The sequence below is a fragment of the Pteropus medius genome, unplaced genomic scaffold (assembly GCF_902729225.1).
Source record: "Pteropus medius unplaced genomic scaffold, Ma_sr-lr_union100, whole genome shotgun sequence".
Lineage (NCBI taxonomy): Eukaryota > Metazoa > Chordata > Mammalia > Chiroptera > Pteropodidae > Pteropus > Pteropus medius.
The window spans coordinates 32,613,438-32,640,397 of record NW_024354875.1 but is presented as its reverse complement, the minus strand read 5'-3'; the positions used below and the strand labels follow the sequence as shown (position 1 = coordinate 32,640,397).

General features: G+C 38.4%; 1 protein-coding gene and 1 pseudogene across 2 annotated transcripts in view; one reads left to right on the top strand and one right to left on the bottom strand.

Moving 5' to 3' along the window:
• Positions 1 to 805: 805 nt before the first annotated feature.
• Positions 806 to 26,960, bottom strand: part of ITGA6 (integrin subunit alpha 6) — a 69,111-nt gene continuing 42,956 nt past the window's right edge. Inside the window, exons 10-26 of one of the 2 annotated variants that reach the window (XM_039856006.1) lie at positions 25,277 to 25,375; positions 24,929 to 24,990; positions 20,597 to 20,757; positions 20,274 to 20,417; positions 18,830 to 18,945; positions 18,525 to 18,717; positions 18,352 to 18,435; positions 18,177 to 18,256; positions 17,950 to 18,027; positions 17,760 to 17,862; positions 16,168 to 16,341; positions 14,744 to 14,842; positions 14,532 to 14,642; positions 14,334 to 14,432; positions 8,464 to 8,589; positions 5,167 to 5,296; positions 806 to 3,015 (exon numbers count right to left, since the gene is read on the bottom strand). In XM_039856006.1, the coding sequence (XP_039711940.1) occupies positions 5,189 to 5,296; positions 8,464 to 8,589; positions 14,334 to 14,432; positions 14,532 to 14,642; positions 14,744 to 14,842; positions 16,168 to 16,341; positions 17,760 to 17,862; positions 17,950 to 18,027; positions 18,177 to 18,256; positions 18,352 to 18,435; positions 18,525 to 18,717; positions 18,830 to 18,945; positions 20,274 to 20,417; positions 20,597 to 20,757; positions 24,929 to 24,990; positions 25,277 to 25,375 (1,837 nt within the window). In that variant the 3' untranslated portion in view covers positions 806 to 3,015; positions 5,167 to 5,188. The remainder of the gene's footprint in view (positions 3,016 to 5,166; positions 5,297 to 8,463; positions 8,590 to 14,333; positions 14,433 to 14,531; positions 14,643 to 14,743; positions 14,843 to 16,167; positions 16,342 to 17,759; positions 17,863 to 17,949; positions 18,028 to 18,176; positions 18,257 to 18,351; positions 18,436 to 18,524; positions 18,718 to 18,829; positions 18,946 to 20,273; positions 20,418 to 20,596; positions 20,758 to 24,928; positions 24,991 to 25,276; positions 25,376 to 26,960) is intronic. The other variant, XM_039856005.1, reaches the window with a different exon arrangement.
• LOC120597283 (uncharacterized) lies at positions 19,278 to 19,396 on the top strand (annotated as a pseudogene).

The following is a 26,960-nucleotide window of genomic DNA, read 5'->3' as shown; positions in this document are numbered from 1 at the left end:
ATTCATAGCCTCTGGCCCATCATTAAAAAGTACAAATCACACATTTCTTTAGGTGGTAACACCTGTCTGATCTTCAAAGAATTAAGAAGGCTAAGTACAGTGGAAAACTTATCTAATATACTAGACAGCTAATACATTTTAGATTGGAAATTTATTCTGTCCAGGGAATGCTATATTGTCTGGGTATTATGTACGTGCTTTATTTTCCTTTATTAAACTGTGATAAACTAGCTAGAGAAGTTTTATAAAATTGCTTCAATCTAAACAAAATCCTTTGGTTAAAAATAATAATTTTTTTTTCCTACTGGTCAATTCTGCTAAATCAGTCCTTGGTGGTCAATATAATGACACACGTCACAATTAGACTGTTCTCACATCCAAAATATGTTCTAAGAAGAAAGCAACTTAGCCATAAGAACTTTTATTTTCATGCCATGGTATCATTGCTACCATAATACCCTATCCTTCATAGCCATAAGCCTTTCAAGCAGATGAATCAATGCAAACAGACATTCCCGATCTGTAGGTATCTCGAATAAACCATCTTTAAGATCATTTTCTTTTCAGCATTGACTAAACAGTAGAGCCAAAAAGGGAGGGGGGGAAAAACCCTTAATCCTATTTACATTGCCTTATTTTACGGGCACTAGTATCTTTCGCTGATCTGAGATTATATGCAACACTAAGAATATACAAAAACATCAAAAACTTTAGTTTGGCTCAATAAAATAAAAAGAAAGGCAATTCAGTTTACTTATAATTTTAGAGTTTGTTTTCACATATAAAATGCTGTGTTACTAAGCAATGAACACTTTCATAAAAAAATTTATTTCATACTTTTATACAAATATCCACAGGTATTTCCTAATCATGAAATAATTTTACAATGGTAGTTAGTATAAAAATGTATCAAATGTGGAGACCAGTGACTTGACTTGAGATGACATTTTTAACAACTACAAATTTAACCACCACTACATTGTTTCTTTGCTGTTGAACCACCCTTCCACCCCCTCCCCAACCACCCCATTTTTCAGGACATTCGTTTTTATAGCAAAGGTCTATAAACGCATGCAAAATTATCAGCCTCTTAGCAACCTATAAAGCCAGTGCTTTAGGTTCCAAGTTACCTAAGCAAGAAACTGAGATTTTAAACACTGTTATGACCTGTTTTAGAGAAATTTTTGTAAACAAAATATCATTTGCAAAGCGATTTTTGTGAATGAAAATTCCAAAGTACTAGAATAATGTTCTTAGTATCATAAGGGCATAAGATTTCTGAAAAGAAAAAAAAAAAAATTAAAACTCCAAAGCAACAATGGCACATAGCTGTATTTTGTTCTTTTAAAAGATTGAGACACTATGTCCAAACAAATTAGCACCTGTTTGCTGTTGTTCCCCATATAACTTAGCATTTTGAAGCACAGTAATTAAAAAAAAAACCAAAAAACTCAGCTTTCATAGCTGTTCAATCTCTATTGAATGGATAGAATAATGTCTTCCTCCCATTTTTGTTATTACAATTAAAAAACGACTTAAAGTTTTTGTTGAGTAGTCCTAACGTAATTTTGGGAATGTAGATAGGGGAGGAAACAAAGCAAAAAATACAACACTGACTCACTGATTAAATGTTTTCAATGACATTTAAAAACTTAAAAGCCAGGATGTTCTAATCTGACTTTTGGTATCAGGTATTCAGTAGTCTTACACTGGATCGATTTGGATCCACCACAGGCACTCACCATTTCTTTCAAGTCTTGTATATACATACAGCAGTGACGAAAGTTCAAGAAAGAAACCCATTATTTCCCAGAGTTCCTGAAAGTTATAGCATGAAATTCAGAAATGTCACACAGGGCTCTAAACTCAAAAAAATATATATCTGTTAAGAATTAAACATCTTACAGTTAATTCCATCTCTTAAACAAATCTTTTGGGTTTGGAGGGAGGGAGTAAGGGCTATCATGAAGGAAGATACTTTAATAACTTAAAACTTATCTGTAAATTATAACAACTCTCTGGTACATTTACAAAGAATTATTTTCTTTTTTGCAGTAAATTTAGGTCAAACCGATGACCTCCCATGTTCTAATTCTGATTGCTTAATCCAACCTGAAGGGTAAACTGGAAAATCTTTGGCCTATTAGTCAGTAACAAAATGGTTTGTAGAAAAGAAAAAATAAATACCATATACAAATAAGTATAACTAGCATTCAAGTCTGTTGCACCTGTGTGTTTTAGTGAAAAGAGAGAATGACACCTGTGTATGTATTTGGTGTGAGCAAGTATTCACACATCTAGGAAATGGAAAAACATGGCAGGATGGCAACATCACCTTCTATTGCACATTTAATTTAAGATAGCACTTTAAATTGAAACACAACTCTCCCTACGGCATTGTCTTGTGATGCTGGACAGTGAACTTGCAGGGTCTTCAGTCCTATAGGAAGAATGTTTGCAGAGGCAGTGCCAAGGGTTAGGATGGCCACTCTGTTGACACAGTGACTGTGTGTGCCTTCTTCCAGCTACACTACCGGGAGGAATGTCGTGGAACAGGGCAGCCCTTCCCCGGCACATGTGAGTCAGCCACACCAAAAACAAAGGCAACTCAGAAAATTAAATTAAGGCAGTTAAAGAAAAATCCATTCCAACAGTCTTAAATTTGGCTGTGCAAAACACGAGCCTTAGGCTACGTAACAATATCCACAGCAGTTAAAATTGTAGGTTCGTACTGTATATAGTCTGTCTGAAATCAATATTCAGGTTTTGAACAGGCTTTTAAATCCATTTGAATTTCTGAGTTGGGAAAATTTTTTAAAGCAGTTTGGGTACTATGAAGTTTCTTTGGCCCCTCTAAGAGTAGCTTTCATTTTCATTCCACCTTGTGATCCACTGTTTTTTTTCAAGGTTATCATTATATTTTTCATCTTTGATCTCTCGCTCTTCTTTCCGGATCCTGACAGCATGGTATCGGGGAACGCTATCATCGTACCTAGAGCGTTTAAAGAATCCACACTGGAGAAGGGGTAAAGAGAAACAGAAACAAATTAAGTAATCTCAAGAAAAGCAAGTACACTAAACGGGAATGTCTACGCTTTCTGTTCAGCCATGCCTACCTCTGGCCTAAGGAAAAAAAGACATGGTTTTCTTCTAAGAAAGAACTAATAAATCAAAAAGAAATGGAAGAGAAAAAAACAGCTGTAAAACTGGAAGTCCGTTTTTCCATCCTTTCTTTACATTTTGTAACAATATATAAGCTATATCCTTAGCAAAATTTAAGAGTTTATAAAACAGTGCTTCCATTTTTTATAATTATAATACTATATGTAAAATCTAATTTTTAGATTAGAACATCATTTTGAGGAACAATTTTTTTAAAGGCCGTAAACCGAAGATTATTTCCACTCTCCCACTAACCAAATGGAACTCAGGTCACAAATATTTTACAAATTATAATTTGAATATGCCAGTATTCAAATGGGTCAATTTAAGAGTCTTCTCTCCTCTGAGGCTCCAGTACACATCTCTCATTAGCTAGAAGATAATTTACACTGCTTAGACTTGCTGTTGTACTTCCAAATTAAGCTGTTTCATTAAAAACTCATGTAACTCTGTCCTGCCATAAAATCAATCATGTATCACAAAGAACTTGAGGAAAGTATCATTAGATTTAATTTCAGAGCATCGCCTAATTTTTTCTGTTGCAAAAGACATTTACATTAAAATTATTAATATATATTTCCTTCATTTAAAAAAAAAACTCAATCTGATCCAAAGTAGATTTTTACTGAGAACATATCTGGATATTTAAAAATCAGATTTAATTTTTTTTAATGAATAAAATATGCCTTTAAAAAATGTGTTTTTAATTTAAATATGCAGATAGAAGAAGGATAAGGAAGGTACTTAGAATGGTCGATTAATGTGTTTATTATGTGACATCGACAGGAACAGAACATTTATGTTGAATGAATTTGTGATAAAGAGGTCATGGGGCAAAATAAAATTACGTGCATAATTATCACTGAATCAACAGGAAAAACAGACCAAGACGTCTTATTCTGAGGTCATTTCTACATGGACTCCTTTATTATTCTGTGCAAAAAAAAAAAGCCAGAATACCTATCTGTTATAAAATGTGGCTCTTGCCCCGTTTAAATAAAGAAGGAATTCAAGGTTGATATGTATAACTGAAATGAAAATTTTGAGATTCATCATGACAGTGCCATGGAAAGGGATTACAGGAGTAATTCTATCTTCTCATGCCCACAGAAATGGAAAAAGGAATCACTGTCAATTCCTGTTTCCATGGATTTACAAATAAAAGAAGCAAAACATGAACTTTAAAATCAACTGAGACCCAAGGTTTCTTGGGACATGAAATAAGGTCAAACTCCATTACAACATATTGAAATAAAAACTGTCCAGAGCATTTTTATACTAGAATTGGGTACATTGAAGGTCACTTTGGTAAAGAACTATCTTCTGAAATTGGCCATAATGTCCATCATGCCAATAGTTTTGGTTTGTTGCAATGATCTTTGACCTGTGGTAGATATTGCAGGAAAAGGAAGTTTCATGCTTAGCTGGCATAAAACAATTTCTGAGCAACAATAAAAGCATTCCAAGCCTTCCCCCATCACTTTATAGCAAGGAGATAAAAAAGATGACAGCGAGAAAGCCTTCTCAAGAGAAACACCATATTCCCAACATGCAATAGGTTAATTAAGCAGTCGACATAAGCATCTATCTGTGGGAAATTCCAAAATGGACAAGAAATCTGGAATGATTTCTTATGCATCTTTGAAATTCTAAGTGGAATGCTGCATACTGGATTAACAACACTTGGCAAACTGGACTACTATGGAGGTGAAAGCCTCCTTTTGTGTGTAATTAGATTGCAATTTTCTTGAATGCTATGGGTGATGTTTAACAACAAACAATAACACAAAGTAACTCACCTGCAACAAAAGATTCTTTGTGCAATAAAATAAAACTGTGAGCTTTCAATAAATTATATAAAATAAATCCAAGCAAGGCAAGCCAGTGTGGACATTTGAAAACATCTGTTAATGGGACACACACAGCAAGCGGTTGCTCTTAAAGTTAGCCACCACAACCATAGCAGGTCCCACAGCTAGCAATTAAAAAACATTTATCAATTACCAATTACAGAAGTAGATCAATACTATGCATCAGAAGTAAGCCTCTCTTTATCAGACGGCTGAGCATGGATCTCAGCCTTGTGATATGTGGCATCATAATGATCTTTCTTATTTCTCTTGAAGAAACCACACTACAAGGAAGCAAGGTATTTAGTCAGTTTTACAGTTTTGTGTGTAAGAGTTAAACAAAAGAAAATCTCAGATTTTAACCTGTTTTCTATTCATAGCTTGTTTACAAAGAAATCACTATGGACCAACAGTGAATAGCCACTGCACCATGTTACATCCAGACAGCATTAAACCCGACTCATATTACCATGAGTCTCTGGTCAAATACTTATATAGGTGACATTTGTTAGCTAATTGATTTTTCTATTTATAACAGAAATCCTGAGGACAAAATCATCCTTAAAGGGAAAATATAAACACATTTGATTATAGCTCTGGGTGGTTTCTTCTCGCAGGAGAATATGGGCTCTAAAATAGGCATAAGATTGACTTCTGCAGTTTATTGAGACAAAGGTTAAAGAATAAATTCTCTAAGCAAGATTTACCACAAATCTGAGTAAAATAGAGATACAGTATTTTTCTGCCTTTCACAGTAAATTTTATGGAACAAATGCCATCTACTTGAGGCCTCTGGATTTATGGGGTGAATCACAATATAAATTCAACTATACCATCATGAAAGAATGATTGCTGTCATTTTCCCAAATTCAGAACCACCGTGTAATCCTGAAGTGGTAGGAACGTATGCTCCTTAGCTTAGGTCACTCTAAATGAGTATCAAAGTATAATTCCACTTTCTACTATAATTTCCTTCATTTGATGATGGAGAACTTTTTCTACTTACTTTTATCCCGTTCCTAAGGAACTGCCCTTTGAAATACAACTTGGTCGAATAAATAAATCTCTGCACTTTCAAAAAATTCTGCTTCCTAGTCTGGTACTTCATGAAGGTAAAAATCTAGATCTGCTTTGTACAATACGGTAGCTTAACTATATGTGGCTATTCAAATTTAAATTAAATTAAATTAAAAGTCAACACCTCAGTTGCACAAGCCATATTCCAAGTGCTCAGTAGCCACACATGACCAGTGACAGCTGTATTGGACAGTGCCTCTTCAGAACATTTCCATTACCCCATAAAGTTTTATTGGGCAATGTTGATCGAGACTATCTTGATATTTATTTGTGACTCTCACTTTAACACGCAGTGAACACTCCTAGGCAACTTTCAATAACATGTGCTACTATACGGAACGGAAAAGGAAGAAACGAGAAACCAAGAGCCCTGGTCCTGCTTCCAACTTGGCGACATTCTTAGTATCTGTGGTCGTGAGCATCCTGAGCATCTTTGTTTGCAAAACGAAGGTGACTGGACCAGCCTGGAGGACTTTTCTCTTTTGCCTCCAAACAAAAGCCTATGCAGAACCCCAACATTTAAAGCAGATAAAATAAGACTTGTTTGGTTGAAGTGGGGATGTTGGCCTTTGCCCCACCTGCTTAGTCTTGGCACCCACGTGCATGTGCAAAACCCAATTTAAAGGCCACTGGATTAGACTCCTTTCTGGCCCTAAAATTCCATGACTTTCACACATAAAAACATAGTTCAGTTTCAGAAAGGATATGCATAAAGTAATAAAAATGATTTTTCATGTGGGGGTTATAGATGTTATCTGATTACTTTAGAGTTCACTTGTGAGTTGGGATACTTTAGAATTAAAAAAAAAAAAAAACAATAAAATCATCTAAGTCCTACTCACTTATAAAACAGCTGAGGCAAACCAGTACCCCAGGGAGGTGAAATGATTTGCCCAAGATTATAAAGCTTGGATTTCTTAACTCTCCATGCACCGCTACGTCTCCCTCATTAAAGACTGCAAATCGGACCTGTTCCAAAAGAGATTACCTTTGTGGCCTTATCTGGAGAGCCCAAGAAGGCCATCCTAATATCAAACTTCAAATTCAGTTTTGGGTATCAAAGTAATTTTCAGGGCTTTTCCTATATTGGTTGACTGTGCCTAAGCAGAGAAATGTGCTGCCTGAAATAAAAAGACAGGACCAGCTAATGCTCCATGTGAGGAAGAAGCATGGCATGAGCGGACACCGAGCTTCACTTGCACGTTTGGAGGACACTAGAAAATTATCTCAGATTGGCAAAAGGAAGTTACTTGGAAAAATAAATCGAAAAAGAGATGCTCGATTTTTGAAAGTGAAATATTGCGACCCCTTGTCCATTATTCTTTTGGATCCAAGGTAAGGATAAGGATAATTGGATTCTAGAGATTGTCAGTTGAGACTCGTAATTCTTTATCCAAATCCCTCTATACCAGGATGTTTGGAAATCCAGATTTTGTGGTATTTTAGAAAAGTAACCTGCATATGTAATGCCACTGTAACCATTAACAAAACATTAATATTTCAGCAGTGAAATAAATGAATAAAGGATAAAGACTATAAATAGCCTCTCTTCACATCATGTCAAGTTTTGCTGACAAAAAAAGTCATTACAAACTTCGTTTTCAGAGGTTATTTTTTTTTTTCAATTTGTAATTGTTGATAAGGGACTGTGGACCTCCATTATTGAGAATAAATCCAGAATCTAGAGGTCTTAATCTTGGGCAACAAAGGAATGCATCCACCTCATACACACTTTTTCCATAATGTAAGCTACTTACTGGTAGGAAGCAAAGGGAAGAGACTATATTTTATTTGCAGAACCAATTCTAGTGAAGAACATCATATCGAACCCAAATCTTCCTCATGTTTGATATAGGCTATGATAACCCCCTTGAGATTGGAGTTATTCATTAATTTCATAATTTTATATCCCTAATCTAGCTGCAATGACAACAAAACCCCAGTGGCTGCCATGAACATTACTTTACAGAGGCTGAAATTAACCAGATTACTGTGAGACCCAACAATTTGGCTTAGATTCAGAAAACGATTTGATCTTAGAAAGATCTTAGAAGAAAATGCTAAAGTAATAAAAATTTAAAAACTTATTTGGCAAACACACTAAATTATATATGAAACATACCAAAATTTATACATGTAAGAAACTTCTCACATGTATGAAGAATATATCTTTAAATACAAAGTATTAGGTAGATATGGAGGTGTTTATTATAAAACTCTCAAGTTCGTTATATGTTGGAAAGTTTCATAATAGAACGTTGGGAAAAAGGAGTCAATGGGGAAAAAAAAATGTACGTATGCTACCAGTGCTGATTCACTCTTTTGAAAACATGAAGTTTATAATCACACAACTCAAATGCCAGATATAACTTACCTTCCATAATAAAAGAACTAACAGAGCAAGCATCAAAATTCCAGCAAGAACAGCCACCAGGATGATCCACCATGGTACTCCAGAATGTTGAGCCACAGTCTTTGAGGGAAACACAGTCACACGAACCTATGGGACAGACAAGAGAGCAACATGATCATGAACGGGGGCGACAGGTAACACCAGTTTAGAGTTCTAATTCTGCTTCCAGACACGTTTTGGACAGATGAGATGTCTTTCTGATGTAAGATTCTCTACCTTAATAGTGGAATGTTGCTTTAAGAGGCATTCCTTGGAGAGCTTTTCCCAGAGCCCAGAAAATGCTGGGTTATGTTTTGACGAAGTGGTTATTTCTTTGCTAAATTATCTTTAAAAAAACTTTTCTTATCAATGAAAGTAGAGAAAATTGTATAATGAACCATCATTCATCAAGTTTCAACAGTTATCAATACATCACCCCATTGTTTCGTATCTTTTTGAGAATGATCACAGTTTTTTAAATTCAGTTTTCAGCCATAAAGAGGGCCCGTTTATCCACAATTAGCCTACATTCCTCCCTCAGGTTTTAAAATGTTGTGAAATATAAAAACAGGGTGGAGCTACATGACTGATACCATTTTAACTTTCCCTTAGAATATCAAACTAAAGACCTTCGTAACAATGATCTCTCCTAAAATAGCTTGGTGCCATCTTCTACAATGTGTATGGACAAACTGGACCCTGAATTCAGAGACAGCTTAGAGCTTTAAGCTGCAGCTAATGAGAAGCTTAAGCTCTAAACATTTGATAGTTGGCAAATGTTTTTGAAATGAAATGAAAAATAGTTTTCATTCAGAAATCTAAAGAGTTGCTTACGGAAATTCACAACTCAGTTAATGGGGGTTTAGAATTTAAGTGGATTTTTGAGATACCAGGAAACCATTTTTCAAAGCACATAAAAGACCTGGTGATTGTTATGATTATGATTTTGTAAACTACACCAATTAGAGATCTACTTGTTTGAAGTTTCTGATATTTCTGAGTGAAGAGAGTGTAAAAAGTAAATGAAACTTGGAGCATTTAACGTCTAAGAAGTATTTAAGCCAAGTATTTTATATTAGTATTGATCGCTGGATGCTGCCTAAAAATGCTTCTATGTCTACACTGTGCTTCAATACTTCCATACTATAATTCATTTTTTAAAAATTTCTTCATTAAAATACTTCCCTTTCTACTTATACTAGAAAACAGCTATCAACCCTGTTTGGCTCATAGAAAATACTTAAAAGCAAGATAACTGGTTTTCTTTAAACATTTAGTAGGAAGAAATTCACATTTAGAGTTTCAGCCAACTATATTTGACTATAACAGACACCTTTATCACCTACCAGGTTTCCTGTTTTGCTCTCAATGAGGTTTCAATCGAGCTGCCAGCCCCAGGTGGGGGCCTCAGAGCTCACTTCCCCTCAACTCCCTTCCCCCAACAGATGTCCCAGCTGTAAGGTAAACACCACCTTTTCCTGAGGTTGTTTCTAGCATGGGGATAGCCATACAGTAGAGAAGAAAAAATAGTGAGAGACCAATGAAGAAATAATAGAGCAGATGTGACCAGTAAACTGACTACTCTAAAACAAAACAAAACAAAAAAATCATTTCAATCAGCCTATGCCGAATCTTCCCTGGTATCTAGCATACAGAAAGTACACAGTATGGCCTTCGGGACAAGGTGACAACTTGGAAGGGCCATCCTCATTTGTAAGAATAAGTTCTGATAAACTTGGATGTGGAGAGCAGAGAATGGTCCAAGGTAAGGAGAATGAGCCTTATTATAATCACAGTATGTACTGAACACTTTTAAATGGGGGGAGAGCAGTCCTATAAAAGGCTGCAGTTCAACAAGCATTCAAACTGAACAAGATAATTTTTGATTTTGCAGCCTGAGGTAGCAGGGTGGGTAGGTGGGAATCCACCTGAGAGCTCTAAACCCCAGGTCTGGCTACCGTTCAAACCAGAACTTGAAGCCTTATAGAAATTGCAAAACAACTCATTAGACAAAGACTGAGGACGAAGTTAGGGGGATGGGCAGATTTAAAAGGCTGATGTGCTCTACAACCCCAGTCTGTGTGCAAGGCCATGCTGCAGAGCAGGAAAGCAAGAGTCCAGTCAGCAAGATTTTGTTTGTTCACTTCAATTTTCAACCGAAGGTGTTTTTGTTTTGTTTTGCATGACGACGGTCATTCTCCAGCTGAGATCAAGAATAAGAGAAGACCAGCTTGGAGCTGCCAACTCAGAACTGCAGTTCTCAGAGCTCTGGGAAGCCTTGTCTCCTCTTGTCACAGCAACTGTTACTGATGGACTATGACAGATTAAGGTGAGTAGAAATTACTCCCAACTCCAAAAACAATATTGTTTTTGGTTTCATTAAAACGTAGGCATTTCCATAGGGATGACCTAGGCATGTGAACCTTATCCATCATGTGCCTGTAAAGGGAAAAGGGCTTATGCTCTGCCGATGCATGGAACTGCATCACAGTGAGTAGTGCTGAGACCACGTCAGCTTGCCCACTGCCAAAGCACTTCCCTAAATCACTCTATAATGTAATACACTCACTCTCATTCAATACTCGTATAAGAAATCACCCGACGAAGAGATTTTCATCTTTTGTAAAATTTTCTATCAAAGATACCATCCCCTTACTGAGTGTTCCATCTTATGATTGGATCCATATCTCAAGTCCTCTGAATTAAGCCAAAAATAGAAAAAGAAAATGTCATTCCCCTGAAGAAGAATGTGCCTACTTTTACCTATCATACTTCCTTTTATCTTTGGCAGCCAGGAAGCTTAGATACTCTACCTACTTTCTTAGGAATGAAGTAGGGTATATATGAGTACGACTAATAAACAATCCTCTTCTTCCTTGGCTTAATTCAGCAATTCTCACCTGGTTCACTGTGCCCTAGACCTAGACCATGAAATTCTTAACAGTTGAGCCGGTATTTTATTCAACTTTGCTTCTCTAGCATCTGTGCAGAGAAGGCACACAGTCTTTCCTCAATAATGCTTGTTAACTGGGTGGATTTAATTTGGGGGGGATGGATTTAATTGATGCTAAAATGTAACCATTTTATCTGGTTCAATGAGGTGACCAGCTCTCTCTGACGGTGATATAATGTCTTTAAAATGTTTTATTCAGAAGTGAACACAAAACTCTTGAAACTGGTTTGGTTATAAGGGAACAAAAAGGGTTTTTCTCTTTAAAGCCAAATTTAGAGTTAAAGCAATGGAAAGAAACTTCAATATTAAGACCAAAAGACAAGCCTCAATTACGCAACCTCCTTTGCTTCTACTTGCAAAGAAAAACAATCTTCAGACTGGAAAGGATAGATGAATCAAGATAAAGATGAAATTGAAACCTGCAAAAGTGAAGGAATAAAAAAGGAAGGCATCTTAACACCTGAATTAAGCTAAAATCTTTAGCCCCCCCAAAATCTGCTTCTTAAAATACTAAAGAAATGTGCAGATATGATATCTGAGCTATTGTATCTCAGAAATCATTGTTAATGGAAGAGGTATCTCAGTTTTCAAAAGAAAGGAGCTCTAGATATGAGACCAATAATGCATTCACAAATCTACTTATTAAAGCAAAGATTCCAATTCCCATTAGCAGGCCTGAGTTCTCCAAGCCCTAAGAACAAGTAATGCACGAAAGAACCTCATTTTCATTTGTGACACAGCCACTAGACTGGATACCAGGGACCCTAGTTCCATTGTCTTCTAGAAAACAGCAGCACTTGATGAGGAGTTGTGGGCCCGAGGCCTGGTCTCATCTCCCCATGCTGGTCCTGTGACACTGACAGAGAGGTAACCGTCCTCAGACTCAGTTTTCCCATGTGAATTTGATATCTGGGGACTCAATGGGGAAACAAGTGTCACAGTCAAAGAACAGGAGTCCTGAAATCAGATAATTATAGGTGTCAATCCAGGACCCCAAATTATATCCCCTCTCTGCGCCTGTTTTTGTAAAATGGGTACAATATCTGAACTCTGCTGCTGTTTACATGAGAGCACAGAGGTAAAGCGTTTAGTAAACTGCGGACGTTTTATGACTGTGTTATCAGTGGTAGCCCCTCCCCTCTAAAGTGTTCTTTCTCTTTCCGGCTCCAAAAACTCAGTGATTCTCCAGATACAGAGAACAAACTGGTGAATGCCAGTGGAGGGGAGTTGGGGAGGCTGGGTGAAGCAGAGCAAAACAAGAACAAAAACAAACCTCAGTGATTCTCAGGGTTGCTGATTTAAAGTTACAGAAAGCTGTAGCAGCTGCCTTCAGTCAGAGAGGCGGAGAAAGGATTCTCAGGGAAGGTGTTCTTTAGCTGAGTTTCTTATGATGACTTGATACGATGTAGAAAAGTGGGCTGGAGTAATACCCAAGGATAATATAAGGCCGGGGTGACCATATGTCCTAGTGAGCCTGAAACAGTCCAGGTTTACACCACTTGTCCCAGCATCCTGCCTCATTTAGCATTTTCCCCAGACAAGTGTATTCTAGTTTGGATGATGAATTGTGTATGTCAGAAACCAAAGTGATCGGAGCAGCTCACTGGATTTTCAACTGCCTAAAGGACTAAAGCCAGAACATTTCCATAAGTAGGTCAATAGATCAACTTAAGAAGAGTAATTCACCATCTTCCTTTCTCCATTTAGTCTCTTTTGCAAAACATTCCCACCATAATGACATACCTCGAGAGCCTAATACCTGCCCCTGTGGGTTCCAGACCCCCACAAGGAACCCCTCACTAGTGGTACACCACAAGATGCTGCTCCTAGTCCTGTTCAATATTTTTTCTTAATTACCTGCATGAAGGCATACTTCTCAGTTTTGAAGACAAAGCTTGCAGCAACAGAAAGTTAAGAGAGAGCAAATGATCAAGAATCAAAACTACTCTGTAAACTGAAACAACAAACCAAAAGCAAATCTCATAAAATGTGAGAGTACCTTTAAAGGCATGCATTTAATTTTTTTAAATTGTTCAAAGATGGGATATGAAAAATATAGCCTGACAATAAGTTCTGATGGAAAAACATGGAAGCTTCAGCAGAACATAAATACAAAAATAGTAGCTGCTAAAAATGCAAACACGATCCTCAGCAAACATTAAAAGATCAAATTTTAGACTGAGATGCTGGGAGGTAATGGCCTCAGGGTAAGTGAACTAGGCAGACCACATGGCAGCTACTCTGCCCATCCCTGCCACCTGGGAATCACGCTGCCCACCTAGGGCTAGCCCAGGGAGAGGAGAGACCTGGAATAGTTCAGCTCTGGGCATGATGGACAACTGAGGAGCTGAGTGCTTAGCTCTCAAGAGAAAAGACAGACATGTCCAAGGAACCATGACAGTTTCTTTCCATTATTTCAAAGGTTCTCTTGGGTACATGGCCAAGAGAAGTTATTCTGGACTTGTTCCAAGGGTCTTGACCAGGAGCTGACTGTATACGGTTCAATTCTGGATTCAATTAATACATATAAAGATCTTTTCCAATAACTGCAGCTGGCCACACATGGCATGAGCTACGCCATAACGTGGTATGGGGTTATCATCTTTGGGGGCACTCCACCAACGGCTACAGCACCAGGGACAGTATGACATGGGTTTCTCTAATCTATCATGTGCACTGAAGGACTTGATGATCCTAGACTCGCTTCTTTTCTCAATGATTCTATTAAAATACAGCTTGGGATGGCAGTACCCTAAGACACTACCTGAGTTCTCCTTAATGGGGATAACGGTGCTGTGAAGGTAACGCGTGCCGAAGCAGCACATCCTCAGGCCGCGGGCATGGGGTAAAGGGAAGAGTAATTTGCTCTGGACTGAATAAGGAAGGGGGAACCTCTCACCTGCGTGCCTGCATTTGGCAGCTTGATATTCTCTGTGGCAGCAGTTACATCAATGGAAGCCCGCACAAGAATGTCCAAGTAGTTCATTTTAGAATATTCCTGATTGGAGACAAAGTTAGTGAATGCATTAGGAAAGTGAGAAACATCCTAGGAGGTGGCAAACGGCTTCTAGCGGACAGCCTTGGAGTGGGGCCAAACCTCTAGAAATGTGCTGTTCCATAACCTTGAGCGCAGAACAACCGAGGCCTTGCTGTCCAGCCCACGCAGTGGGCACCTTATGTTCACACATTTCACGTTGACGCTGCAGTTCTGGAGAGACAGGACGAGTAGTAGTTAAAAAGCCAGGGTCTGGGGAAGATCTTACTCCCACATCCTTTGTCACATATTCACAGCTCTTGAAAAATACTTACAAGGGTCTGGTATTTTCTTTCAGCAAATAAAGAGAATTTTCTGTTATCGTCTATCTGTTTTTCGGCAATTTCCCGTTTCTTTCTTGAGTTGTGAGATTCCTGAAAAGAATTATATCCAAAATCGTCCCACTTAATATACTTCTGTCACTACTGTACCAACCTCCTGAATACACCCTCCCAAATGATGCCAAATTCCCAAACTCGACAATATTCATCCTTTTCCTGTCACCAAAGGTGCAGAAATAATTTAAGTATAAAATCCACAAGTGTTATCTCACTGCAAGTTTACTGATTAAGGTAATTTAATCCCACTCTGACCTTAAAACCCAAGGAAAGGAAGAGGCTTTCGTTGTTCTTCTGTCTCCCCACCAAACTGAACATCCTATTATCAGAGATTGAATCTCATTTCTATATCCCTAGCACCAGCTCAGTGCCTAACATATGGTAAAAAGTCAGTACAGCTTGAATGAATAAGTGACACTGAAGAACAGGAAAAGAAGCAAAAAGATCTAGCATGTGACTTTTCCAAAGCAGAGTACTGAAAAACAAAGCTATGTAAGAAGTTTTAAAATTGCATCTTCCTTAAAATAAGGATTAGGAATAATGGACCATCTTGTCTTTCAAAGTTGATGAAGAATCATTCTAATAAGACACTAACTATGAACACTGATCATACCTAGTCACCTTAGAATTTAAAACAGAAGAAACAGACATTCGCCAACGAAGCAAATAGTTATCAAACTTGAGTGTAAATGATTAAACAGTTAACATAGGTGTGGAACAGGAGTAAAGAGTGAAGGCTTTGAAAAAAAGCAAGCAGAGCTGAGCCTGAATGCGCAATCTACCTCCTAACCACCGAATGACCCTGAGAAAGTTAATCTCTCTGAATTTCCATTTCCTCATTTACGAAATTGTGGGGAAAAAAATACCTCATAGGACTATCAGGGGAATGAAATGAGAAAATGCAAACAAAATGCTTAGCGTAGTGCCAGAGACACAATAAGTACTATTAAAAAAAGAAAGAAAGAAAGAAAGAAAAAAGAAAGGCTTTCAAGGTCATTTACTAAGGTGCCAATATCTTTTCTAATGAGTTTGGTTCTACTGGGAGTTAACACTGGCTGGCCCACCCCCAGGAGCATGTCCCAGTCCTTCTCATGTGTCATACTAGGTCATAAAACCTCAAAAATGTCATTTGCTTCAATAAGCAGTGAATGACCCTGACCTAGGTGCCATAGTGGTCTCTAAGCAACAGAAATCCTCAGCCTGACTTGGTCACTCAACTATAGAAGAGAAATTCTGACACCGAAGAAAAAAAATCAACATGCCAGAATATCAGTTTCTTGATGGAAGTAATGGGTCTCCCCTCAAAACTCAACTTCTCTGATTTACATCTATGGAGACATGAGATAAATCTACCAACATACCTTTAGGTCCAGAAGGTTTATTTCATTTTGTGGCTCACAAGCTATCTTTTCCAATCCTTTGGATTCTACTTTCACCAAGTAAAGCAACCATTTGCCATTGTTAATTTCTTTTGGCCACTGGATATTCAAGGTTGCTGTGCCGAGGTTTTTAAGAGGTTTGCCCAAGTTAATTACCTGTTAGAAAATAATGCATGTTATCCTAGTGTAATTCTCCTGAGGTAAGATTAAATAGAAGGTCCTATGCCAAGAGAAAAAAAGCCAAAATATCTGGCACAATACTACAATAAAAGCAAAGGCTCCAAAACTGGACTATCGATAAGGTACTCAAAATAGAGATCTGCGCTTAAAAATAATCTTGTCAATAAAAACAAAAATAAAAAAGGTCAAAGAGAAATGATGGCTCATTCAATCCAGAGCAACTGCTGTGTGCAACAGAATCTGCAGTGTGCTCTCACCATGCCCGGGGAAGAGTCATGTGTGTGTCTGTGAGCAGCTCTGTAAACCACCCTGCCTGGCAGGTGACAAAGCCTGTGCCACGGCAGTGCACCAACCACCTGCTTCTGGGGAACCCTACCCACTGCAAAAATGAAGCTGCCTCTGTCCTCCACGACCCTTGAGGAGCTTGGGATAACAACTGGGAAACTGAGTAAAATCATGATGGCAGCCATGAATCTATGAGGCCAAGCTGGGGACAGAGCAAATGCCTGCAGCAGAAGCCAAAAAAGGAGTAAGAGCCTTCTCTGTATGAAGGCCTGCTCCAGAACCCACAGACTTCTTTCTCAGCCACAGCTGCAAAGGTGTCATAACCACCACCATTACCTGTCACAGCTGTGTCTGTCGTACTAAGAGATGCAAAGAGGAGAATTCAGCCTCTTCATCCTGCTGGAGTTAGGGGTGGGCCTATTCTGGCTATTTCAGACACTCAACTCAACAACGGCCACTATGTTTTCAGGAATTTGATTTGAGCCACACAGACCCGAACCCGCATATGAGTTACGAGCCATGCATTTACGTTCCTTCAACTGGACTCAGAGTCACTGTGATAACCTACTCTGAAATGGTGCAGAGCGATCATTAGTCTTCCTTACTGGCATAGGCCAAATCCACATTCGCCATCACAAAATTGGGCTTGGGAAAGGTGAGTAAACATTAACTACAAGTGCTAAGAGAGATGGCTTTATAATGGAGAAAGAAATAAACCAGACTACATTTTAAAGCCAAACATGAATTACTTTGAGATTTTTTGTGTGTTTTATAGACAGACTCTGGGTTGAAAAAAAAAACACAAAGATTCCTTTGTCTTTATATCACATATACATTAAAACTCTAATAAAACTCTACTAAGAAAAAGACCAAACAGCTGGATTCTAAATGGTCCTATGTTGAATGACGGCTGTTCTCTGTCGTGAAGGACAAAACTTTTACTATAAGACAGTATGTTGATTAAAACTGGCAAACTCACTTTTAACTAAGCATCTATCACACTTATTTATTATTATTACTTATTAAAATTACATATTCAAGATCAAATTTAGTATATTGTTAGCTTCCGGTATCTTATTACAATAAAAAGACCAATTGCTGCAACTTACCCTAAACTCATACTCTATTAAACTTCCCACTTCATCTTCATGTTTCATAGCTTGCTCACCAACAACTGTGCCTCCAAAATATACCTGGGAAGGTTTAGCAACTCTGTTAAATTTAAAAATACCAGTTTTAGTAAGGATTTTAAATGGTTCTTTCAAACACTGATTTGTTATGCTAAACACAAACACTTACCCAGAGACTGATAAAAGCAGTTCAATAACCACTTTTGCTGTAGCTGTAATTGAAGCCAAATTATCCTGATTGCTTGTTCTGAAAATGAAAAGGAAACAATAGGGTTTTATTTTAACAGTTTTCTCATTACAATTACACTTCTTTTATGAGTTAGATCAGGGCCAATTCATTGACTGGCTAGGTTTTCATGAAATAATTCTGAATGGAAAGGTTGAAACAACTCTTACGTTTCCAACTTCAGATTAATATCCAGATCTGTGGTGTCAAAGGTGACCTCTGTTGTACTTAAAATCAAGTAAAACGTAACCTAAAAAATAAAAATAGTCATTAAAAAGGCCAACCACATCGACATCATAATGGTATTTAAAACTGTAAAATATAATACGTGAAGGCATCACCTACACTGGAATTTCTTTTGAAAGGATTCCCAAGATCACAGTCTGCTTGTGAGCCATTTTGGTTGGCAACACAACTCAACTGTTTCTCCTGTAACAGAAAAACACACACTAGATCACAATACGTTCACTTCTCATAGCGCTGATTTTTCCTCTTAGCTGCTCTCTAAATATACTTACAGGGAAAGCCCTCAGTTCTCTGTATGCAGAATAAGTCAAAGTATCCGGAAAAGTTGCAATGAGTTTAGCTTCATGAGCATCATCGCCATCTTTTGTGGGACTCCTTGGGTTAGAAGGGCTGTTTGTCACTGTTATTTCTAAAGCAATGTCCTTCTGATCTTTTAGAACTAGTTCTGGAATACCTTTTTGACTACTAAAAAAAGAAAAATGACAAAGTCCTCAATACATTTTCAATAAACCCTTTTTTAACAAAAGCCACTGCAAAGCCAGAGTCATTTTTGCTAGTGCTACAGAGCGATTCTTACATTGGTAAATAAGAAAATTTGTCTTGATTTCCTTCCCGAGTACAAAATTTATACTCTAGTTTAAGGTTGCTGTTACACACATTGTCGTCTCCACATCCCTCTTTTAAGAAGTGCACCTGTAGAAAAACAAAACTGTGGTAATTTTTGCCATTTAGGTGACTAGCTGTTTCCATATAGTTCATTTCCTTGTGTGACAATTACCATGGCAGAAGTCAAGCTTCAAACATACTCTGGCATGCATCTAATGTTCTCTCTATCTCACAAAGAGAGTTTAAGGTCAGGAAAGCAAATGGCACAGAATATCCAGCACAGTGCTAATGGGTGCTCAATAACCATACTGATCGTTAGGAAAACTGTCTCCTTGCCTATTATGTTTAACATGACTACAGAGCTGGGAATATAAACAAAAAATATTACTAAGATAGTAACATCAAAAATATAAGGAACTGTCTACGGCCATGCCACCCTGAGCAAGCCCGATCCCATCTGCTCTCAGAAGCTAACCAGGGTCGGGCCTGGTTAGTACTTGGATGGGTGACCACCTAGGAAGACCAGGTGATATAGGCATAAAAAATAAAAAATAAAAAATAAGGGATTGTAAGCTGACAAGCTCCTTGCAATCTGTGAGGTCAAGCAAGGATTGCCTCGCCTAAAAAAAAAAAAAAGTATGAGGAACTATACTTGGTGACACTAAAGGCTGATGACGTGTAGATTTAGGCATCAGCTTCTAAGCCTAATACAGCAAGTACTCACTTCTGACAAGCTTTGTCAGTGAGCCATTGGAACTGGGAATCTCGGGCTAGATAACTTCCAGCACCAACTAAATTTTTGACAGCAAGCGCAAATTGCTAAATCAAGATGCCACAGCTCCCCAGCCTAATCTTACATCTCAACCATCCAAAACCTTAGCAAACAGACCCCATTTCATGGCTACATAGCAAGCCGTGTAACATAAATTTTTGTTTCTAAGACAACATAGACTACATTTGGCACTAAATGACTATTTCATTCCTAATACTTTTTCGCTGTGCTGAATTTTGATATTCCTTGATTTTAATGTTCAAACGATTGTTTTCTACATCTTAATGTTCTCAATGGTAAAAACAAACAAACAAACAATGTACTATTCTTTCTACATACAGCTATAAGAGAAACTTGATGTGAGAATAAGAAGTTCCACAAATTACAGTCTCGATAAATTGCGGTGGCCAACATTTATTAAGAAAAATACTCTCTGGCTCCAAATTATATTCCTTATTTTTCTATATTTGTTGCTAATTTGAGAAACAAATCTTCAAACAAACTTTGCTTATATTAAAAAGCTTATTTAATACAAAGGAATGGCCTTTAACACAAATCACTAGTCCTCCTGCCTTCAAAGACATTTGATTTAGTATAATAATATGGCCAAAACCATAAAAAAGCAAAAGTCAGAAAGACTTACATCTGTATGAACTGTCGTGGGTTCATTTGAATTCAGAATTGGAAAAACTTCTGGAAGTGAATTCACTCGCCTCCGACTGTTTGGCTCTTGGATCTCTACCGAAGCAGTTATGGGAATGGGACGTAGTTTATCTCTAATATTTTCCTGAAAAGTATGCAGAGATCTAAGTTAAGTATGATATAAATGCTATTGGGAAACTCCAAAACAATGCTTTATTTCATACTGAATAATAGGTTGCTGGTATACATTTCAAAAATCTACATATGCCACCATAAAACTGACTTCTGTCCCCTTTAAGAAACTGGTTTGGCTGCGGGCCTCACCTGTAGCCAGAGGGTCTCCTCCATGCACACCTTCTGCTTCTGCTTGTTCATAGTTAGTTCTCTGGTGTACTTGGGCTCAGACCCTTGGTTTCGAAACTGAACTCTTGATGACAGCCCAGATTTTCTTCTTTCCTTTTCAGCCTCAAGTGTGCCCACAATGGCTAGGTAAAATGGACAGAAATCACATAAACTTAAAGTACATTCACGCACAGTTCAGCTATAAGAATGCTGGCCTCCTTTTAAAAATATTTTCATTCATTCTAGAAGAACACTTTTTCCCACTGCCATTGTTTCTCTTCATGTTTCCTGATAATGTACATTTTGATTGAATTAATAGTATTTCAAATCAAGCAGTCCTTCCTTTCCTGCCCATTGTTGTCTTAAAAGTTAAATTTTCCTTGGGCCACCAGGGGGAGCTCGAGAATAAGTCAAAAACTCTGAGCACTGTCTGAGAATCACTTTCTGGATGAACTTCAGGAACTCTGAATACTAAAGCTAACAGGAGAGGACCCAACACTCCCTAAGGGCCTAAACTGACCCTTCCTCCAATAGGCCCCTGCTTAAATGACTGAGTGCTTTGATATTCAAAAAGGTGAAAGGAACTAAGAAGTACAAGTTGCCAGTTGTAAAAAGTCATGGGAATGCAAAGTGTGGCACAGGGAATACAGTCAATAATACTGTAATAACTATGTATGGTGTAGTTGGGTACTAGACCTATCGGGGTGATCACTTCATAAGGTACATAAATGTCTAATCACTACGTTGTACACCTGAAAACAATGTGTGAACTGTGACTGGAAAATAAATTTTTAAAAATGAACTAAAAAAAAATGTCTTTAGACCAGCAGCAGCGGCAGCAGCAGCATCTCCTGAGTTTTGCCAGGAATGCAGAACCTCAGGCCCCAGCCAGGCCTACTGAACAGAATCTGCATTTTAACAGCACCACCAGGAAGTTGCCATACACATTAAAGTTTAATAAGCACTGCTAAAAGATAGTTGTCTAAAAGAGAAATATATATTAGAGATGGAGAAGTCTTTTTGCAATAGGATGAGACTTTTCACTTAAAAAAAAAAAAAAGAAAGAAAGGTAAAACATATTCCTTCCAGTGGCTAGAGTGCCTATCTGTCAGCTAACATAGCTCCCACAAGCAAAATTTTCAACCTCCAAAGCTCTAGGAAGCACACCCTGCTCTTGATTACCTAGACTAATGGAGCTTAGAGGCAAGCCAGGATCCTGATGATCAAAATCTCGTTCCTCGACTTCAGAATGCATTCTTTGCCAGTTCGCTGGATGTATCTGCTAACTATGTTTCTTTATAGGCAAATACTTAAATTATTTATTCATTAATTACTCATTAACCATCAGAAGAGGAAGCAAACCCATCGGTGTACAGAGCCAGAGAAGGCAGCCTCACGCAGAAAGTGAAATCTTTAACAACCCACGTTTTAATACTCACATTAGAGTTTAGAATACAGAGACCTTTTGAGAGTATCTATTTTAATACCCTTTTCCTGCAGATGAAGAAATGGAGACCCATAGAGGCAGGTGACTGGCCCAGGGGCATACAGTGAGGGACAGACAGAGGCAGCACCAGCTTCTAAATCTCTATCACAAACACAAAAGACAATTGATTTTAAAGCTTCTTAGATGTCCACATTCCCATTTGCCTCTACGCCTCTACATGAGTCACTACTCTCTCCCTCTGCCAGCTGGACCCTCTCCTTTTCCTCCTCCCCTGACTGCCTGGCTAACCCTACTCCTCCTTGAGATCTCAGCGTGGACATCACTTCCTCCAGGAAGCCTTTCCTGGCCTCTCCTGGGGGATCTGACAGTATTCTACTTAGCCCACTGCACAGTAACTGCCTGACCATCTTCCTTGGAAAAGCCAGGAACAGGGAAATCGGCCAGTTCACAGCACAACACCTGACAGAAATAACATTTGAAGAATAGATGAACAGAAGCAAGAGTAACTGGCACCACATCGACATAGACACCTATGCACATTTGCACACAAAAGCACACAATGTGCCGAAACGATAGTGCTTCAGATGTATGAGACCAAAATTTAGAATCACTGACAGTTTCGATAGTAATTTCTGTGTCCATCTAAAGAATTTTTAAATGTCATGGCTGCCAAATGGAATGTGCCTCCATTTTAGGCCCTCTATAGCCTTGACATCATCCATTTATCAGTGACCTGCTAACTTCACAATGAACCAGATAAAGGCTCACATGCTGAGTGCCCCTCACAGCAAAAGTAGGGGAGGGTGTGGGTGCATTAAAACCGTTTATCTACCAAACCCACTCTAACCTTCCCTAACCCTCCAGACAGTTCACATCATCTTAAAATCCTTGCAGGCCACCTTTGCTGACCTTTTGAGGGGCAAGCCAAGTAGAATACTCATTAAGCCTCAATTATAAATATCTGTATGTATGGAATACCACGTCCTAGGATGGCTGAGTTAAAACAGCCTGGTCAAACAATAGGCCCACGTTTTCAGCCACTGGGAACAGACTTATGCAGCAGCTTTGTGGAAGTTCTGTTTTATTTGATTTAGAATTTCCCAATACTGTGGAAATACAGGCAACAAAAACAGGTTTTCTCTAAATGACTTCAGAGAAAAAAAGTTTATCCATAATAGGCCATCAATAAATACTTGGGTTAATGAAGTAGTTTTATAATATAAAATTAATATTGATTTGGGGGAGACAAGGACTGCTCTGATGAGATTTCACATCTGTAGTCAGACAGAGTAGTTTGAGAAAACGACAGATTAACAGAATTAAAATGTTGGTCAAATATATGGCTATGGAAGGAAATTTAACTTTGGGTGGTGAACACACAATGCAACATAGGTATGACGTATTACTGAATCGTACACGTGAAACCTATGTAATTAACTAATGTCACTCAATAAATTTAATTAAAAAAAGAATAAAAATGTTTCCCCATCTCTTCTCCTTGCCTCATCAAAGAATCACAGTTTTCTCCTTGTCTCTCTAGTCCACTTCCAAATAGAACGGTAAAAAAAAAAAAGAAAAGAAAAAGAAAGAAAAAAGAAAAAGAAAGGCCTGTGATCCAAGCAGGCAAGTGTAAGGTATTGGATAAAAAATAACAAATGATACGGAAAGAAGGACAGACAATGAGAAATAACTGAAGATGTTCTCTTGGCATTAGAAGCCACGCAAAGAATTGTTTTCTATACTCAATAAAATGCCAGATGCATCAAAAAGCAAAGTGAAAGGGTACAGCTCCGCCTGTTCGCAAAGTCATAATACACCAACATTAAAAGCATGCTTCATGCAAAGTTCACAGATACCATGAAGAGATGATACAGCAGGACACTGCCCAGCAGCTGGGGCCTATGAAGATAAGGGAGATGAAGAGACCACCTGAGAAGGGTTGAAATCTAGAAAAACGAAGGCTAAGCAGGTTTATGACAGTGTGAACTGGGTGAAAGAAGACTTATTTGCCAAATTCTGGGATAGTAAAAGAATTTCCTTAAATTCTCACACTCCCATAACAAACCAGAGAAGGCTTGGTGACTGATAATCACTATTAGGGTATCATTAGCCTTTTCAAAATTAGGGGCAAAAATCCTGTTCAGATTATTATTAAGAAAGGAAGCAGAACAATACCTTATAAATCACCGACTGCTTTCACCGCATTATCTCATTTGCTCTCCACACAGTGGAGATCTAATTCCTATTAGAGGCATTTTTTTTTTAACTAATGGGAAAATAAAAACTCGAATATTAAGGCACTTGCTCTGTGTTGTAGGGTCCGTCACCATCAAAGCTAGAGCCAGCAGCAGGGCCCAAGTCTCTGAATTGTCAAGGCCAGGCTTCACATCCCCCCAGAGGCCTGCACCTGGGGACACAGCTTGGGTACTCAGGGCCACAGTGGCCTCTTTGGGAGAGGACCGAGGAGCAAAGAGTATAAATTGGCAGTACTTCTGTGCAGTGCTCCACCTCCTGCAGCCTCTTCTACGACCATCACCCACTACCTCACAACCACAAAACCAATTTTCCACACTGCTTTTCAAAGACAGAAATGGAGGAAACAGTGTGGTAGCAAATGAGTACTTTTCCAAGACATTCTGTCCTAAACCATCTGCTCTGGAAAATTCAAATGGGAACCAAAAGGAGAGTTTTTCCCTCATGTGCTTCGCCCTCCTGATTAAAGAGAAGACAACGGTTATACTTAATTCCTTAAACAGTAATTTATGGACCCATTCTGGCCACTGCAGTTTTATTTTTCTCTTCTTCGTGCAAAACTTTCAACCTGGCAGATAGAAAATATATCATTTTTAAGTGTAGTTGGTACTTACATATTAAAGGATTATAATCAGCAGGTTTGGCAGTATATTCAAAGCAGGCCTTAACCTTGAGGCTGTATGAAATCAAACATATATTTCTTAAAAGATGCATTACTGCGGTAGAAAAAAACTCAATATGTTTCCCAGCTCTCAAATCTCCCCGCTGCCCATTGATGAGTAAAGTGTTATATATCCGCTTGATAGATTCCTCTTCCCTTTGCCCATTTCTCAATCTTCCCTGTGGCTTCTTTTCCCTTTGCCCATTTCTCAATCTTCCCTGTGGCTCCTCAGACCAATAGGATCCTCACAAAGCTGAGGTGTGAAACTGCAGGGGACTGCGGGACACAGCAGGACCCTCACCATATCCCACTAGAGGCCCCGCAGGCCGTTTTCTGGCGGAGATCGATTCTGTTAGGTGTCACTGTGATGGTTTTCTGAATGTTAATCACAGGCCGGGATCTGAAGACAAAGGAGTAAAATACAAGCTCAGCCTTTTGCTACTTTGAATATAAGATGAATTCATACTACACCTCAGAAACCACAGGAAAAAAGTGTTCTCACATGTAATTTTCCCCCCATTGCTGAAGAAAATAGTTGTTCACAGATATAATTTAAAACCTGATTATATAATATTAAAATTTTTTAAATAAAATTTATTTAAAATTATAAAATGCTTTATAGTTTTAATATTGGAGTTTTGTAACTGAAAGAGTAATATGTATCATACGTAAAAGTTGCAGTTTTCAAGCAAGTATTGTATCTCTGTCCTCATCTGTAAACCCCCAAGAAGCCTTGTGTGTCCTTCCAGACACATACCAAAGTCTGTGTTTCTGTTAAAAATATCTAAAATTAAATACAAAAACACATATATACTTATTTGAAATGGGAGCTTTTCATGCTCGTTGTTGTTTTTCATTCATTAACATTTCAGAGGTCCTCTCAGATCCACACACATAAATCTTGTTCCTTGTTTTTCACAGCATGTGGTGTTGCATGGCACCAATATAACCTCGTTTATTTAAGCAGTCCGTAATCAGCAAACATTTATGTTGTTTGTTTTCAGGCTTTTGGATCTAACGAACATCCTTGTACATATATCTAAGCACACATTTGAATTTATCTGTAGGATAAATAACTAGCAGCAGAATTTGAGTCAAAGAATATGTGCATTTTAAATTAAGATTAATCTTACCAAAATACCCTCCAAAAAGGTTACACCAATATACGCCTAACACTTGGGCTGCCCACTATCATGATTTCTACATCCACGTGAATTTTAGTAACGCAGGCGATCCTGAAAACTTAAAGGTCTCCATTTTACAAACATTTCCTTCCTTATCCTCCCTCAGAACCTCCCATCCCCAACCTTAAGTCTACTGCCAGGACTGACTACAACTTTTCTACACCCATAATATCTCTGGAAGCAAAACCCTGAATCCCTTAACCTTTTCCATCTCTATTCTGCCTAACCCCAACCTCGCAAACACTAAGCTGGAATCCCACACCTTCGGCCCTTCTCACCATATAAAACCATCTTCTCTCTCCTTTACATATATTCTCCCCTACTCCCCACAGCCAAAGGGGTCACCATGGGCCTGTGACCTGACCTCTGCCACCCGTACAAGAAATACGAGTAAATGGTGGCTGGGGCTGTGAGTGCGACGGGGAGACGCTGCGCCTCTCACCTCCATCGCCCCCCTCAGCCAGAACTCAGCACGGGTTCCACAGTTTCATTACCACACAGGTTCGGTTAGACTGACTTTAGTGGGCCTGCGGTAAACCCAGCCATCCTAGAGAAAGGTGTGGACAGGAAAATGAATTCCTGAATTCCAATCCGAATAGCTAGCTTGAACTTCTGAATCAATCTTTCAGGAGCTAGAGCGAGCATGAGTACACTCAGGTGGAAGGTGGGAGCCAATAAAGGAGTGAACACTGCCCGCAGTCTGTGTCTTCACCTCCCTTTATTTCATTTGCCTTTCTACTGTTATTTTACATTTAGGAGGCTGCTAGTTTCTAAAATACTAACTAGATACACTCGAAGTTT